Here is a 16,034-nt window from a genome sequence, read left to right on the forward strand (position 1 = left end):
TTTAGCTTCCTTTTCAAAGGATCCTTCCTAGGCTCCATCCATACTGATTGTTCCTTCCTTGAACTGTGTTTTTAAGAGGGTCCCAGTAGGTCTGCATGGCAGGCCAACCTGCAAGGCCACAGGGGAGCCTTGCCGCCATCTTTGGGCTGATTCACCAAGACAAACTGCTCCCAAACTGACCCCAAAGAGCTGGCCCCGCAGGACCACATGTGACATTTGTCTTCCTCTTCCTAGTCACTTTACTATAAAGCTCAATCCTCTTCGTCTTCTCTACAACTTCATTGAAGAAAATGAGTTCTTCATGGCCCAGCATGGACCTAGAATTCTGATTGACTTTCTAGTTAGACAGACCCCAAGTTATGCCCCAGGTTTTCTAGGTGTGACTCTGATGAATGAGAGGGATGTTTGTGACGCTCATGTCTACCCCAGGCAACTGTGGATGTTTTGTTCCTGGCAGAGGATTTGGGTTAGCTATGGGAGGTGGAGCCGCTGCCCCTAGACAGTCCCTGAAATTACAGCATTCATCCCTGACTTCAAATTCTTACCCTACTTCAGCATGGGACATCCTGTAACCATTTAAAATATGGTCTTACAAAGACCATTAAGGGACATGAAAAATGCTTGTAAGGTAATATGGAGCAAAAAAAAGAAGAAGTTGGCAACAAAAGTGCATAAACTGTCTGATCTCAACTCTATTAGATATACATTTTTAAAAAAGGAGATTACATGGAATGCAATAAAATATTAACTGTTTTCCTCTGAATGGAGGGAGGAGGAGTAACTCATTCTCTACAGTGAGCATTTCTTATTTGACAGATGCATGTAAAAATTCCCAAAAAATCCGTTTGGCTGGATCTCCGGGCTCTTTCAGATTTTTGCTCCCTCAGCCTCACCAGGATATTAATTCCCTGCTTATCCAGGCCCATCTCTGACTTTCCAAGAAGACAGCGTAGCTGGTTCCTATCAGCACCCGCCCTCCCAACTCAGCCCCGAACACAGAACACCACCGTGGGAGCCTCTGGCCGGTTAGCTGCTGCCCTCCCGGCTCTGGCCAGTGAGGGAGGGGCCAGGCTTCTTGGAAGGGGGTTAAAGTCCTTCTTTGTGTGAATGGCCTTTTAGGGAGCTGAGGGAGGGCCAGCCGTGACATCACAGTCTTCAGTCAGGAGGCTCAGAAGGAATGTGTCCAGCTTGAGCCAGAGCTCAGGAATCTGTCTGGAAAGAGAGACCGTTCTGACTGGGGACGTTTGAGGTACCCGCGCTGGGCAGGGTAAGCCGTGTCTGCTGACCTATTTCACTGTCCTTTTCTGTCTCATCTGGAAGGAGAGGGTTTCCTTCGCAGGCCAGAGTCTTTGTGCAGTGCAGTGCTGTGGAGTTTTTTCCTGCTAGAAAAAGAGTGAGCAGCTGAGATCCCACCAGCCATCAGCATCTTTTTTTTTTTTTTTTTTTTCATATCTTGTAAAAATCCAGCTTTCCTGCTAGAGCGCACAGAAGGAGCTGTGAACTACAGGTGCAGAGGTGCAGAGGTACACAAGTCATCTGTGGCAGATAATGCTTTGAAGAGGGTGTGTGAGTGTATCTATGAAACGGAACGCGAGTCCTCGGAACCAAGTGACCCAGTGGTTCTGCTAACTGCTTTTCTGGTCTTTGCCTTGTATTTATTTAGTCCACAACTAGCCTTCTGTGCCCATGTTGTGGAACTCTCCACGTTCACAGTGACTTGGGGCTTTTAGGGAATGCATGTGCCTGTCTGCTGTAGGACCCAGGAGAAGAACCTCATTAGCTCAGCATGTGCCTGTCTGCTGTAGGACCCAGGAGAAGAACCTCATTAGCTCAGTTTGTTTGTACAGAGTCACTGTGGACAAAGAGTTAATCTCAAAAGTATCCATCACTGCTTTCTCCTTTCTCCTGGTTCTCTGCCTCAACAGAGTGAATTTCAGCCCAGTCCACGATTTGGGGGTTTTTTGTTTTGTTTTGTTTTGTTTTGAGTTTTAGCTCTCTGCCATTACTAGTGGGCCAGGCATGAACCCAACCAAGATCCTGAACTATTTTAAAACCAAACGGGATCCCGCGGAGTTATAAAGAATTAAAGCCGGGCTTGCTTTTGCTTTCAGCAAAATCAGTTACCCTAGAAATTTCAGGCTGCGGGAGCCAGTGCTTCCTCTGTGGCCTTGATCTTGGTTTATTCTGGAGGTGGGGGCTGCCCTGCAAAACTGTGTCCCAGGGAAAGGCCCTGGGCGAGAAGAGCGGCTGAGGGCCCTTGATAGAGCAGAGCGGATCGCAGTGAGAGGCACCAAAGCTTGGCTTTCTTGGAGCTGAAATGAAGCATGTCTCTCCTCATTCCGGGGGAAACCCTGAAATCTCCCAGCGGTTCTCCATCCCTCTTGTAGGGGGTGGGACCGGCAAGTAACTGAAAGAAACATGCCTTTCACCAGTCGCTGCAGGAAAGGCCACAGCTTCCTTCCTTCCCTCCCCTCCCCTCCTTTCCCCACCTCTCACCCCCATCACACACACCATCTTCGGTTTCTTTCGCAGAAAGCCCAAGTTGTAAATGTGCTAATCAAACACCACCGTAACATTTTCCAGATGTGCAGCCTGCCATTTGAGCTGGTGACTTTTCAGCAGAGTTAAGGGGATGCTATTAATGAGGCAGGCTGTGGTGTTGGGGAGACTCTGTTAACAGGACAAATGGACCATTTTCCTTCACTAGGAGCATGAGCCAAGAGAGAGGCGAGCCTTGTTCCATGAAAGGGGTTTCAGCAGTATTTGCATCCCGTCCTCAAGCCTGTACCTGAGGAGCAAGCCAGGGAGAACAGCAGGGTGCGGACAGCTGTGTGGACCAATGCTATAGCAGCGCTCAGGAAGAAAGGCTGGGTCTGTAGGAACGGGACCTGCCCTAGTCACTTTGAGCTTTAATGGCTTCAAGGCAGGAGGTCTTTGGGAGGGAAACCTAGAGGCGTTGTTAGTATTAATGCCAGTAAGGGGGGTGGGTCACAGTGTTAACCTGAGCCTGCCTCCTCTAAATTTAGCCTGCAACTGCTTGTGTCTGGGGTCTCCCGTCTGCCTTCTATCAGCAGGGGCGCCCCTGCGCTCCCTGGGGAGTGGCTAGGCTCTGGCTTCCCACAATGTGCACAGGCCCCTGCTCCTACAGCTGGAGGAAGAAGCTCTGCTGGGGGTGGAAACGGAAAGGCCGCCTTGAACTGGAATGCAGCCCAGGTTCTCACCTCTACCCTCCACTTCCTGGCCTGAAGGCTTCACTTAGAGCAAGTCAAGTCGTTCTCAGACATTCCCACTCTCTGTGTCTCTCAGACACACTCAGAGTTCCCGCTCCTGCTCCAGCCTGCCCTCTTCGGTGGGGGTGGGCGTGGGGGCAGAGGAGCTGCAGGTGCTCCCAGCTTCCTTCGTTAACTCCTCAACCTGCACAATCTGCACCATTGAACAGGATCAGAATTTTCTTCCCCGTTACTATTACAGCACTTATTTGCTTTTGCCATTTGCTCTTTATGTGAAATGGTACTCTTCCTCCAAGGCTCTTAAGTTCCTTGCTGCAGAAAGGGGACCACCTCAGAATGCTGGGGACCCCCCATGACCCCTGGGGACCTCCATGACCCCAGGCACAGGGCTTGTCACACAAGTTCTGTGCTTCCTTATCCTTGCACTCTGACCTCTAGCCTCTGTGCTCCCCTCCATGATCCTCAGGTTCTCTTGGTTTGACGAGTCTGTCTCTCCCAGACTTTGTGGCTCTACTCTGGTTCTCGTCCCCACCCCCAAGGCCAATGAAGTTCAGCAGACTGAAGTGGGCATCTTGCAGGTGTCTGAGAATCATCCATCAGCCAGGTTGTACCCCCTCTCCCTCCTGTTGCCTTCATGATGGAGACTTCAGCCAGAATGTTCAGAGTCTTTAAGAGCCATTCTAAAGCCAGCCACACATGGCCTGTGAAACCAGTTCTTTGCCTAACACGACTGTGCTCTGTGTACTAAAAACCCAACTTAGGAGAGACAGGCAGGGAAGAAGGGATAAGGGGGAGACACACCTGTCTGGCTTCACAGCTCTGAAGTTTTATTTCGTAGCCATGCCTCTCAGTTCCTAGGCTAAGAATGAGTTTGTATTTTTGGTGGAACTTAAAAATAACTGGATTAAAGGATCAGGTCACCTATTACCTGGGGGAAAGTGTTTCTAATTTAAATACCGTGGTTTTAGGAGGAAGTAATCTGGGTTAGTCAGAGTGTAGAAACCTGATTGTGCAGCAGGCGCCTGATGTTTGAGTGATTTGGGTCGCACTGCATTTAGGCTGTGAGCCCAGGAGGTTGCCGTTGGTAACAGATATTGTCAAGAGGTAACAGCCTGAGTGTGATGGGCGAGTAGAAGCTTCAGCTTCATGCTTGTTCTTATAGTGAAGGACACCTTTCTGGTGTCCCTTGGGCTTAGCCAGATCTGCTGAGGAAAACGCATTCTTCTTTCTGTCCTGATGCACCAGGTACCCCGGGAGGAAAGACCACACTGCTGTCCATCGCCCCACTTGGGCAGGTGGCAGGGCCCTGACGTATCTTCTGTGCAAACTAAACAGGCTTCCAAAATCTCCTCTATGATGTGGACTCTGGTGCTAGGAAGGAGTCCCAGCCTTTTTCACGGTGTCCATTGTGATGACTGGGGTGTGGGATTTTAATATTTTGCTTCTGGGATATCATCAGAAGAAGCAGAGGACCCACCCCAGAGGGCCAGTCCAGAGGGTAAAGTCCCCAGACCAAGCAGGAAGTCAGCACCCTGTTCCTAGCTGGGGCGTCGTACAGGTAGAGCAGAAGGTAAGCTGATACCAAGTCTTCAGAAAGCCTATCTCTGGCCAGTTCGGAATGGAGAGAAGAAAGAGATCTGACTTCTGAAGACAAATCATGAGTCTCACATGACTTCTAGAGGTTCAGGTGTGCAAACTTGCAACCAGAAAACCAGGTAAATGCTCTTTAAATCCATCCACCATTCTGAGCATTTTCCGTGTCACTTTGGAAGCCTCCTGTCATTGAGAACACCTTTGGGAGTGTTCCGACAGGAAGACTGGCTTTCATATCCTGGTTGAGCCACCTACTAGCCAGGTGAACTCGAGAGGAGTCCCTCGATTTCTCTGAACCTCTCATTCTAATATTTTAAACCCGAAGTAAAAACTGTCTTTTTCACATAACAACGTGTCGTTATTAGCAATGGTCAAGATCATGTTTGTGCCTGTTTTGTGACCGTGATAAGCTCTTAGACCTGTGTTGACAATAACACGGGGACGTGACCCTCATAACATGCCCACAGGACAGGCCCCTATGCTCATTCACTTGTTCACTCGACTCGTGGAGTGTTGGGGATGGACCAGGTTCTGTTCAGACCAGTGTGTGACCCCCACCCAGTTCCCACGGGACCAGAGCTCCAGGTTGAGGTGGTTTTTGACTGTCCCTTTTCCTGCATCTTCAGAATTTGACTTTTAAGGACATTGCATGCAATTATTCTGTTTGCTGCAGCAGCAAATACATCTTTCTCATTGTGCTTATCTTCATCTAAAATGAACAGTTAAGGATCTGGAATGCTGGGGAAAGGGAGGGCAGGGAGACTGGAGCTGCCTCAGGACTTGCCCCTTCGTCCTTTATTCTCTCTCTCTCTCTCTTTTTTTTTTAATTCTCAAAAGCAAGACTTCACCTTCACCTTCGGCTTTTCCTCCTGGAAAGGATTTAATATTGATCATTGACACTTTGGTGTAAAATTGCTTAGTAATAATGAATATTTGCATTTACATTTTACATAGTACTTTTAAATACATTATCTCAGTTAAGTCTCAAACCAAACTTGAGAGATTATTATGAGCCCTGCTTGCAAAGGAGTTATATTCTTAGACGAGCTCCTTGGTTGTCTCGCACAGGGTCTGGCTGAACTTCTACAGGAGACATGAACACTTACATTGGAAATTAACCCATAACTAACTTGCTTTATGTAATTATTAAATAAACATTTTGGGGTCAGTAATGGCAGCTTTAGAGACAACCTGGCTACCAGGTTATAGTAAAAGCAGGTCTTAGACCAAATTCTGGTGCTCCAGACATTTATTAAACCCATGTTTGTAGAAGTAGGTATAAAACCATTGCCCATAACCTCAAAGAAGTCTCCGCTGTGGTAGATTCTAGATGCTGCATCCCCACCTTGCATGAAGACGTATGTGGCAATTTTACAAAGGCAGGATTCTATTACTACATAGTGAGTGTTAAAACAACCAGCATTCAAGTGGACAGAGCAGGGGAGAGCAATGTGGGGGAAATTGGGACAACTGTAATTGAACAACAATGAAATAAAATGAATGAAAACAACCACTGTTCTCTGAACCAAAGACTGGGCACAGAACTGTTTAGTTCTCAGACTTCAGGCACCGTCCCTTCAGGCGCAAGCCAAGGTGCTCCCTCAGTCTGCATATCCTACTCATGGAAGGCTCGAAGAATAACTCTAACACACAAACTTGAACGCCATGAGTTTTACCAATTTGTACTTATGCTAATTGACAAGCCATTAATTTCACTGATGAAAATTCCTTTCTCACCTTAATTATGACAATTAACAAAGCCTCAGAGTTCCAGTGGGAGTTAAGAGAGCTCTCAACTACCAGAGGAAGGAAGCCGCCTCCTATGGAGCGAGGAATTTCTGATTGGGTCTGGTTGACCACTGTCCGGCATATATTCCCTGTGAGGATAGCTCTCTACCCCTGGATTATAATTTAGACTAATTTCAGACGCACACAGCTGCATTACATTGTCTCTGCCCAAGTATTTTAAAGTAAATGGTAGAGTAGACATCCTGACCAGCTGACGGCTATACTGGGAAGACAGGTATTCTGTGCCTCGGTAGGGCGCCAACTGAAGTGTCAGCGGGGGCGAGCCAAACTTCCCAGGGGCCCCTTAGCAGCCTGGGTTTTCCCTGACCTTTGAAAGTCCAGTTTGGTGGTTCTTTCACATCTTATTGCTTTTTCGGCATTGGGGCATGGTTTATTTCAGAAAGGATTTTCCAGTCCATTTATTGAATATGTAATTTTATCTGAATCTGGAATCAAGTTCACATTACCTGAAGCATGGAGAAAATTCTGGTCTTTCTGACCTTCAAAGGGAGCAATAAGCAATTGTTGATTCAAATGAGACATCATTTAATGATGTCAAGTCCAGACTCCTGCCAGATTGGGACTAGAGGATGTTCAGGTCTTTTCCATTTACCTGGTGGTGTTGCTGGGGACTTTGATCACACCAGGCTATCTTGCATGAAGGTCAATTCTTCTTGCTGAGAACAGAACTCAGGAATTTGCTCTTTTAAGCTTAGAACCTCTGATGCATGATTGTGAATCAGTAATGCAGAGCTGTTTATTTCTTTCAAGTATTTCAACCCTGATGAGGGTTTAGAGTTTAGAGCTGCTTCTCCCTGAAGTAGATGGGATTGTCAGAAAGGATTTTCTGAATTTATGGAAAGAAGGGGAGGGGTCAGGCACATGTAGCTAACAAAAGGCAGAGCCTCTTTCCTGTTTACACCTTCCAGTGTCTAAATATATATTTTTAAATGTGTTGGGGAAGGACCATGTCACATTGCACTAGGACCGCAAACTTTGGCTTTTAAACAATAATTTGCATTTTCTGAAAACCTCAGTTGAACACATCACAGAAAACATAACTAATAGACTCATGATTTCTGATGGAAAGCCAAAGGTAGTTTTTTAAAACTGCAAAAATGTACTGTCAAATGCTATTCTCAGACCTGAAATTGTGAATTGGAACGGTTGTTTACTGGTTCAGAAAGTATGCCTTGGGAAATATTGATATAATTTTTAAATTCTAAAAAAAATGAAACCTGTCACGGCATCTGCTCACTGAACTGTAAGGCGTCCAGGACACAGACATGCTGACGAGAGGAGCCAAAAAGCATTCTTGGGAAATGCTCAGCCCCTCCTATCTACTGGCGATAAATACAGGCAAGGTTTTGACTTCACCCAACTAGACTAAGCAAACTCCAAAATAGACATATGGCTTCCTAAGAAGTGTGGGAAATTTAATATTTGTTACGAAAAAGGTGTGGTCTCCTGGGCCTTATTGTTGCTGCCAGTAGTATTACAGAATAAGGCCTCCTACGTGTTTCGTGAGCCGATTCATGACTAAATGAACTATAGAATTAATTATTTGCCTTTTAGCTTCCTTTCTTGTTAGACTGCCCTCTTCCCTCTCATGTTAACTATTTGAAAGTGTTTTAGGTTTCAGTCGAGCAGGGATTTTTAACCATATTTCAGTCCCAGCAGCTCCTACTAGTTTTCTACTCCGCCCCCCACCCCCCCACAAAAGGGATAAGAGGAAAGCTCTACTTATCCCCATGAAGAAGAATATTAGTCAATCATCGACTGAATGAAGCAGGGGGTGGGAGGGTCAAGGATAATCCGATTTCTCCTCAGCAGTGCTGTGCTTCTCTTTGTGTTGGTCTGTTTATTCCAGCAATAGCTTTCCACGGGGTGGGCTAATTTTGACCGAGGTTTACTTGAAATTGAATGGCAGCCACTATGTTCAGGCATTCAAATCTTCTGTAATTCTTTTTTTTCTTTTTAATAGCTAAATGAATCTTTGCTATTTCTAATTTTAAACGTACAGAAATTGCACAGCCACACAGTCTTAGAACACCAACAACTCTCTCTGTACAGTATTACATAGTTAAAAGCCACAGCTAGAGGGGGCTCCAGCCACTGCTATTATTATTATTATTATTATTTTTTTAAGATTGTATGTATTTTTTTACCAAGAGGGAGAGAAACATCTATCAGTTGCCTCTTGTACATACCCTGACTGGGAATCAAACTTGCGACCTTTGGCTTTGCGTTTGCGGGATGATGCCCAACCAACTGAACCATATTGGGCAGAGCCATTTCTATAATTCTTAATTACACAGAAGTCACTGATAATTGCCTTGGCAAAAGGAAGTTTAGTTAATATTTATAAAAGGACAATAAAACTTTTTTGACATGCCTCTTTAGTTCATTATAAAGATAAAAGATAACGTGTTGATGATGGTCAAAGATAAAATAAAGTTATTGTGGTTTTAAGTACCAGGCTTTGACAAAGACCAGACCTAGACTGGGTCATCCAAGACCGTTGTCTTTTGCCTCTTACTAAAGAAAAGAATGTATGTTACTTGATTGACTTAAGTCTAAAGGGGATGTGGAAAACAAGGCATGAAGGAAATCCCCAGGTCTTGGATAACCAATTAGTTCAGAAATAACCTTCTAGTCAGTTAGTTCATGAAAAAACATGGGAATTTTTCAACATTCTGACAACAGAACACAGCACATAGGGGAATGCTTATATTTTTCTAGATCTCATGAACAAATCTGTAATTATCTACTTTGGGGGAAGGATTTTGAAAGTAATCCCCTCATATCTTCTTAAGGTGGTTTTAATTTTCATATTGTAGGCTTTTAAAATTGTTTAAAATTTAAATAAATGAACATTTATACTCTGTTGCAGTTTTGCATTTGCTATGTTAGTTATCTCTGGCACACGATAGACCTGAAACTGGGAAAGAAAGCTGACCAAGGTGTTAGTGAAATCTTCAAGGGGAGATCAAATTAAGCTTGTAATTTACTGCTGAATTCTCTGAAACAAACCAGGGTCCTTTGGTATGGAAACATAATTATCCTAGAATTTGAAATTAATCTTACTAATAATGTCAGTAACAAAGCTACATGGCACTGATAACTGATGAAAAAAATATGTATTTCGAAACATTAAGAAGATGTGGTTTTCTTATCTAACCACAAAGTTGGAGCTATTGCATACAAAGCATTTTAGGAACCAGAGGGGAAGTGCAGCCAGAAACTAGCTTTTCACTCCTAAACTGAGTATTGTTTTGATATAAGTCCCAGAGAACAGAACTGTACAGTCAGTGGCTTTGATTATGGAGCTTATAATGCAGTGGGTCTCTGTCACTGAAGGAATCAATTGTTTCCCAGTATTTTATTTTGGGGGAGAAAAATTTCTAAGAAGTTTCTTGTTTCCAGAAAAGTTTCTTGTCTACATTTGGCAAAGAATCATAGGTTTTCAAGAAGTTTTGTTCATGTAAAAGGACCTTCTTTTTACAGTTCACTACACACAAAAATTCCTATTACATTTCCGCAGTAGTTTGCTGGGAATATTTTGGAGGACCCTGGTACGATTGCTATGTAATGTCTTCTACTTTAGAAGATACTTAAGTATGTCCTCAGATGATCTGAGTCCTAATTTACTTTTAAATTAAAAAAAAAAAAAATGAGACTAGCATTGAATGAATGTTCTCCGGACACCCAGTAAACGAAATGGAATCTGTAAAATGGAAAGGTGTAGGTACCTGTTAGCATAACAAAATGAGAATTGTAAAGCCTTATTGGAAGGGAAAGCTCTCTTCAGCAGGACTCGTCATTGCTCTTGCAATGTTCCTTCCTATTAGTTGTCAGTTAATTTCTCCGTGTTCACATCCATAAGAGATGTGGTGTCTAACCCCAACTTTCGTTTCCTCTTTATTCCAGAAGCCTCCCCAGCTTTCCGAGGATGATATCTGGCTAAAAAACGAGAGAGACCACTGTGGTGCCAACCCCCTGGATCCTGTGATCAGCTCTCTTCCCCCAGATCACAAAAACATGGAAATTGAGGTCTCTGTTGCAGAATGTAAGAGTGTACCTGGGATCACCTCTGCTCCACATTCCATGAGCCACCCCTCCCCTTTCTACTCGCCCCCACACAATGGTCTCCTCACTGATCACCATGAATCTCTGGATAATGATGTGGCCAGTGAGATCCGATATCTAGACGAGGTGCTGGAGGCCAACTGCTGTGATTCCGCTGTGGACGGAACTTACAACGGCACATCCTCCCCAGAGCCTGGCGTGGCCATCCTGACGGGCAGCCCAAGCCCACCTGCTCACACAGCCCCCCAGCCGGAACCCACGGAGAGAGCAGCCAGCAGGCAGGTGCCTCCTCATATTGAGCTCAGTAAAAGCAACTCTGACAGTATGGCCGAGGGTGAAAGAGCGAACGGCCATTCCCCTGACCAGTCCAGAGACCTGCTAGGGGACAGCCTGCAGGCACCTGTGAGCCCCAGCTCCTCCACAAGCTCCTGGTGCTCGTCCCGCGATGGGGAGTTCACGCTCACCACGCTGAAGAAGGAGGCCAAGTTTGAGCTGCGTGCCTTCCATGAGGACAAGAAGCCCTCCAAACTCTTTGAGGATGACGAGAATACGAAAGAGCAATACTGTGTCCGAAAAGTGAGGCCTACCGAAGAGATGCTGGAGCTGGAAAAAGAAAGACGGGAACTCATCCGGAGCCAGGCTGTGAAAAAGAATCCCGGCATTGCGGCCAAATGGTGGAATCCTCCCCAGGAAAAAACCATCGAGGAACAGCTGGACGAGGAACATCTGGAGTCGCACAAAAAGTACAAGGAGCGCAAGGAGAGGCGGGCGCAGCAGGAGCAGTTGCTGCTGCAGCAGCGGCCCCCGCCGCAGCCCTGCACAACCCCTGCCTCCTCTCCAGGGCCTTCCAGCACAACCAAGAACGTGAAGGACATTGTCACAGAACAGATAGATTTCTCTGCTGCTCGCAAACAGTTCCAGCTCATGGAGAATTCCAGGCAAGCAGTGGCCAAGGGCCAGAGTACACCCAGACTCTTCTCCATCAAGCCCTTCTACAGGCCCTTGGGTTCCATCAACTCAGACAAGCCACTGACCATCTCGAGACCAGCTTCCGTTGGGGGTCCTCCAGAAGACAGTGGCACATCGGCAGCCAAGGGGCAGAAAGGCTACTCTGCCCTGGAGAGCCAGCCTCCAGGAGGGGGTCAGGGCAGCGCAGCTCCTCAGGGGAGGGGAGGGCCCTATAGTGAGCCCTCCAAACGTGGGCCCTTATCCAGACTGTGGGCGGAGGATGGAGATTTCACGAGCGCCCGGGCCGTCCTCACTGTGGTCAAGGATGAAGACCCTGGGATTTTGGATCAGTTTTCACGGTCTGTCAATGTCTCCTTGACCCAGGAGGAGCTTGACTCTGGTTTGGATGAATTGTCCGTGAGGTCCCAGGACACCGCCGTCCTGGAGACTCTGTCCAATGATTTCAGCATGGACAACATCAGTGACAGTGGGGCTTCCAATGAGACAACCAATGCCCTCCAGGAAAATTCACTGGCCGATTTTTCTCTGCCCCAGACCCCCCAAACTGACACCCCTTCAGAAGGCCGAGGAGAAGGTGTCTCCAAGTCATTTAGTGATCATGGTTTCTATTCCCCTTCATCCACACTGGGAGACTCTCCGTCGATTGAAGACCCCTTGGAATATCAGGCTGGTCTCCTGGTGCAAAATGCCATTCAACAAGCCATAGCCGAGCAAGTGGATAGAGCTGTGTCTGGAACCAACAAGGGTAGAGCAGAACAGCAGGGACCCAAAGCAACTCTAGAGGAAGCTAGAACTAGGGCGTCTAGCTCAGAGAAGCCCGAGAGCATATTTGAGCCCCCACAGGTGTCCTCTCCCGTTCCAGAGAAAAGGGATGTATTACCAAAGATCCTGCCTGCTGAAGACAGGGTGCTCAGGGAACGGGGACCCTCCCCACCATTGCCAGCAGTGCAGCCCAGTGGCCCAATAAACTTGGAGGAGACCAGACCGGAAGGGAGCTATTTCAGCAAGTACTCAGAGGCCGCTGAGCTGAGAAGCACAGCCTCGCTCCTGGCCACACAAGAGTCTGATGTGATGGTTGGGCCCTTCAGGCTGAGGTCAAGGAAGCAGCGGACTTTGTCCATGATCGAAGAAGAGATCCGAGCTGCCCAGGAAAGGGAAGAGGAGCTGAAGAGGCAGAGACAAGTCTTGCAGAGTACCCAGAGCTCCAGGGCAAAGAATGCCTTATCGTTGCCCTCCCGAACATCATACTACAAAACCACTCCAGGTAAGTGACGTGCCGTGGGCCAGAGTCAGACGCTGTTGGTTGATTCCAGCTCACAGGTTTCTATGCGGAGCCTCCTCTGTGCGTGGCTGGAGTGTGTCCAGGGTATACTAGCACGAGGACTTCAGCGTTCGGGGCATTCACCGGGAGTGTGAGTGTCCCTCTGGAAGAACCGTGAGCCTGGGTGGTGTCAGCCATTTCCCAGAGGATGCAGTAGCTCCTTGCTTGTCATTCTGTTCTGGTCTCGGTTCAGTACAGGGAATTGTTCTCTTTTATCTGAAGGGGCTGCTTCTTGGTGGGGGAAGGGACTCTGTGGGGCCCATGTGGCCCATTGGAGTCGGCAGCTTCACTCTTAGTGTCTGTAAGTTCAATCAAACCCATCTGATATGGGGGATGTGCTCTACTAACCCCTTCTGAATGTGAGGTCCTATCCAACAATGACAATCATGACTTGGTGTTACTGACTGACCCATAGAGCATGCCATTGTCCCTCTTCTATATGACTGGCTTTGCTTTCAGTCACCACAAAGCGATTACTTTGGAATTTGGGGTGGTCTCATCTATTCATGTCCTGTGACCCACTGAGAGAAGTTGAGTTACTCTACGAAATGGCAGGTCTTTCATCCCCTCTGCCATTGGCTGGGCAGTTCCTTTCTTGAATACTTTGTATAGTTGGTTGATGCTAATTAGAGCGGTAATTATTCGTCGGCAGCCGTCCGTCTCGAGAGACGATGGTGTAGCTTCTCAAGAGTCTATCTGCACCGCCGAGAATGGCTGTGCAGTCCGACTCGGGAGTGACACGGTATCTGTCTCCTCCCGTGTTGAATCGACATCTTGCGATGACGCTGGAGTGTCCTCTCCAGTGAAGCTACAGAGCCTGGGCAGGGTGATATGGAGGGTTTGCTGTTGCCCATGCAGCAGACTCCCCCTCTCTTCGCAGCTGAAGGGTCCAAGGGAAAGACGGAGTCAATACAGCTTGGCTTCAGGTGCGCCGCAGGAGTTGCCGGTGTTGACTACAACGTCAAACCGCCTTAGGGACTCCGGCTCCGGATTTTCTGTCGGGGTTTACTCCCTTAGCCTTTCCCCTGAAGAGGTATGCCGCAAGGCAGCGGAGGTTTTTTGGAGTCAGAGTTTTCCTTCTCTGATGTGCCCTGACTGGAAGATCGAACCAGCGACACTTAGCTCGCAGGCCGACGCTCAATCCACTGAGCCAAACCAGCCAGGGTCTATGCATACTACTAGAACACGTCAATCTGAAGTGCTTCTAAAAGGAAAATCTGTTATTTCAGAACTGAAATAACTGAAATAACTGAAATAACTGAAATAACAGTCCCTTTAAACGGTGAGAATTCTAACACAAGAAGGAATCAACGTGTTAGGTTAGTATTCTCTCCACTGAAAACACCCCCAGCTGGAATTCTCAGGATGAGCGGTAATTATTATTGCTACCATTATGGGTAATAGTGTGACCAACAGTTTTTATTTCCCATTTGGATATGATGGCAATTGGAGACTCGTACATCCCATCACAGAAAGATGCTGCCGAAAGTGTGGCATAGCCAGTCTATGAAGAGTTTGTTACGGGACTGTACTGATGTAATTGCAGACAGGGAGAGGAAGCTTCTGAAAACTTTCGTGGCAATTTGATATTGTCCTCAGATCCAAGTGTGGGACTTTGTAGTTTTAAGAAGTGTTGGTCCGCAAAAGATTGGGGAAAAAATAATTCTTTCTTTACCAGAGATAATTTAAAAGTATTATCCTAATATATAATTGCTGGCATTTAAATTGATCTATTCAAATCTTAATCCCATTTTGACATTTGGCTTCCATTGAATCTACAATGACGCAGGGTAACTCTTTTTGCTATTAATTTTTAAATTTTGAAACAATCTCAACCTAAAGAAAAATTCCCAAGTTAATCTTTTTTATTCTGAACCAGTTGCGAGTAAATTGCCGACATGATGCCCCATCAGCCCAATATTTTGCAGAATGTCTCTCCGTTTGGGTTTGTCTGATGCTTTCATAAGATGATATTCAAGTTCTGCATCTTTGGAAGGAATGCTACAGAAATGATGCTTATTTTCATTGTATCCAGTCAGGTGGTAACATGGTGTCAGTTTGTCCCATTATGGGGACAGATGTTAATTTTTTTCACATGGTACTAATTTAGATCACTTGATTGAGGAGTGTCTGCCAGGTTTCTGCACAGTGAAGTTATTTTTTTTTTTTCCTTTTGTAATTAATATGTATTCTGTAGGGAGTTACTTTGGTACTATGTAATCTTTATTCTACTCCTCAACAAACTTTAAATCTATTCATTTGTCTATTTATATCATTATGGTCTCATGGATTCCTATTATAGTCAGTGGGTTATAATCCAGTTCTATTATTATTTGTATCCTTAATTTGTTCTGATATAGCTCATGGGAGCCCTTTCAAGCTAACTTCAGTGTCCTTTTGACATGTCCCCATTATTATACGGGCATGTCCTTACTTGCACCATGAGAGATTCCAGTCTCATTGTATATTTTTCTAACCTTGGAATCAGCCATTTCTCTGAAGAGCACTGGTTTCTTTTAGTGGAGAATGGTATTTAGAGACCAAGATCTGGGTGCTGGGTATGCCTATTGCTTTTTAATTATCACAAGCACTCTCAATGGACAAAATTGAAGAATATTTCCTTCCTTCCTTCCTTTCTTCCTTCTTTTCTTCTTTTCTTTCTTTCTTTTCTTCTTTCTTTCTTTCTTTCTTTCTTTCTTTCTTCTTTCTTTCTTTCTTTCTTTCTTTCTTTCTTTCTTTCTTTCTTTCTTTCTTTCTTTCTTTCTTTCTTTCTTTCTTTCATCTATTTATCTTGAAAACCATGAGCTCACCTACATATCTTTCATTCTCATTTCATAACACAGGGTTCATTTTCTCTCTTTTCATATTTAAACCTCCTTCTTGATAACAGGATACCTGATTTCCATCCACCTCAATGTTTATTAGATGATTGGTCCCCTCCCCCCTCATGCAACCAGTCTCCTACTTTTCTTACCCATGTCGGGCTCCAGCACCCTGTGCTGGGTCACCCCTGTACCCTACCCACCCTGCTCTGGCTTCAGCAC

The 16,034-nt window shown here is 45.9% G+C and overlaps 1 protein-coding gene across 7 annotated transcripts in view; it reads left to right on the plus strand.

Annotated features, from left to right (window-relative positions):
• Positions 1-16,034, plus strand: part of PALM2AKAP2 (PALM2 and AKAP2 fusion) — a 300,990-nt gene that overhangs the window by 262,071 nt on the left and 22,885 nt on the right. For all 7 annotated transcript variants that reach the window (XM_090274550.1, XM_090274543.1, XM_090274544.1 and 4 more), the window contains one exon: positions 10,542-12,933. In XM_090274550.1, coding sequence (XP_090130676.1) covers positions 10,542-12,933 — 2,392 coding nt within the window. The remainder of the gene's footprint in view (positions 1-10,541; positions 12,934-16,034) is intronic.

This window comes from Furipterus horrens, unplaced genomic scaffold, assembly GCF_987537825.1.
Source record: "Furipterus horrens unplaced genomic scaffold, mFurHor1.1.pri manual_scaffold_4, whole genome shotgun sequence".
Lineage (NCBI taxonomy): Eukaryota > Metazoa > Chordata > Mammalia > Chiroptera > Furipteridae > Furipterus > Furipterus horrens.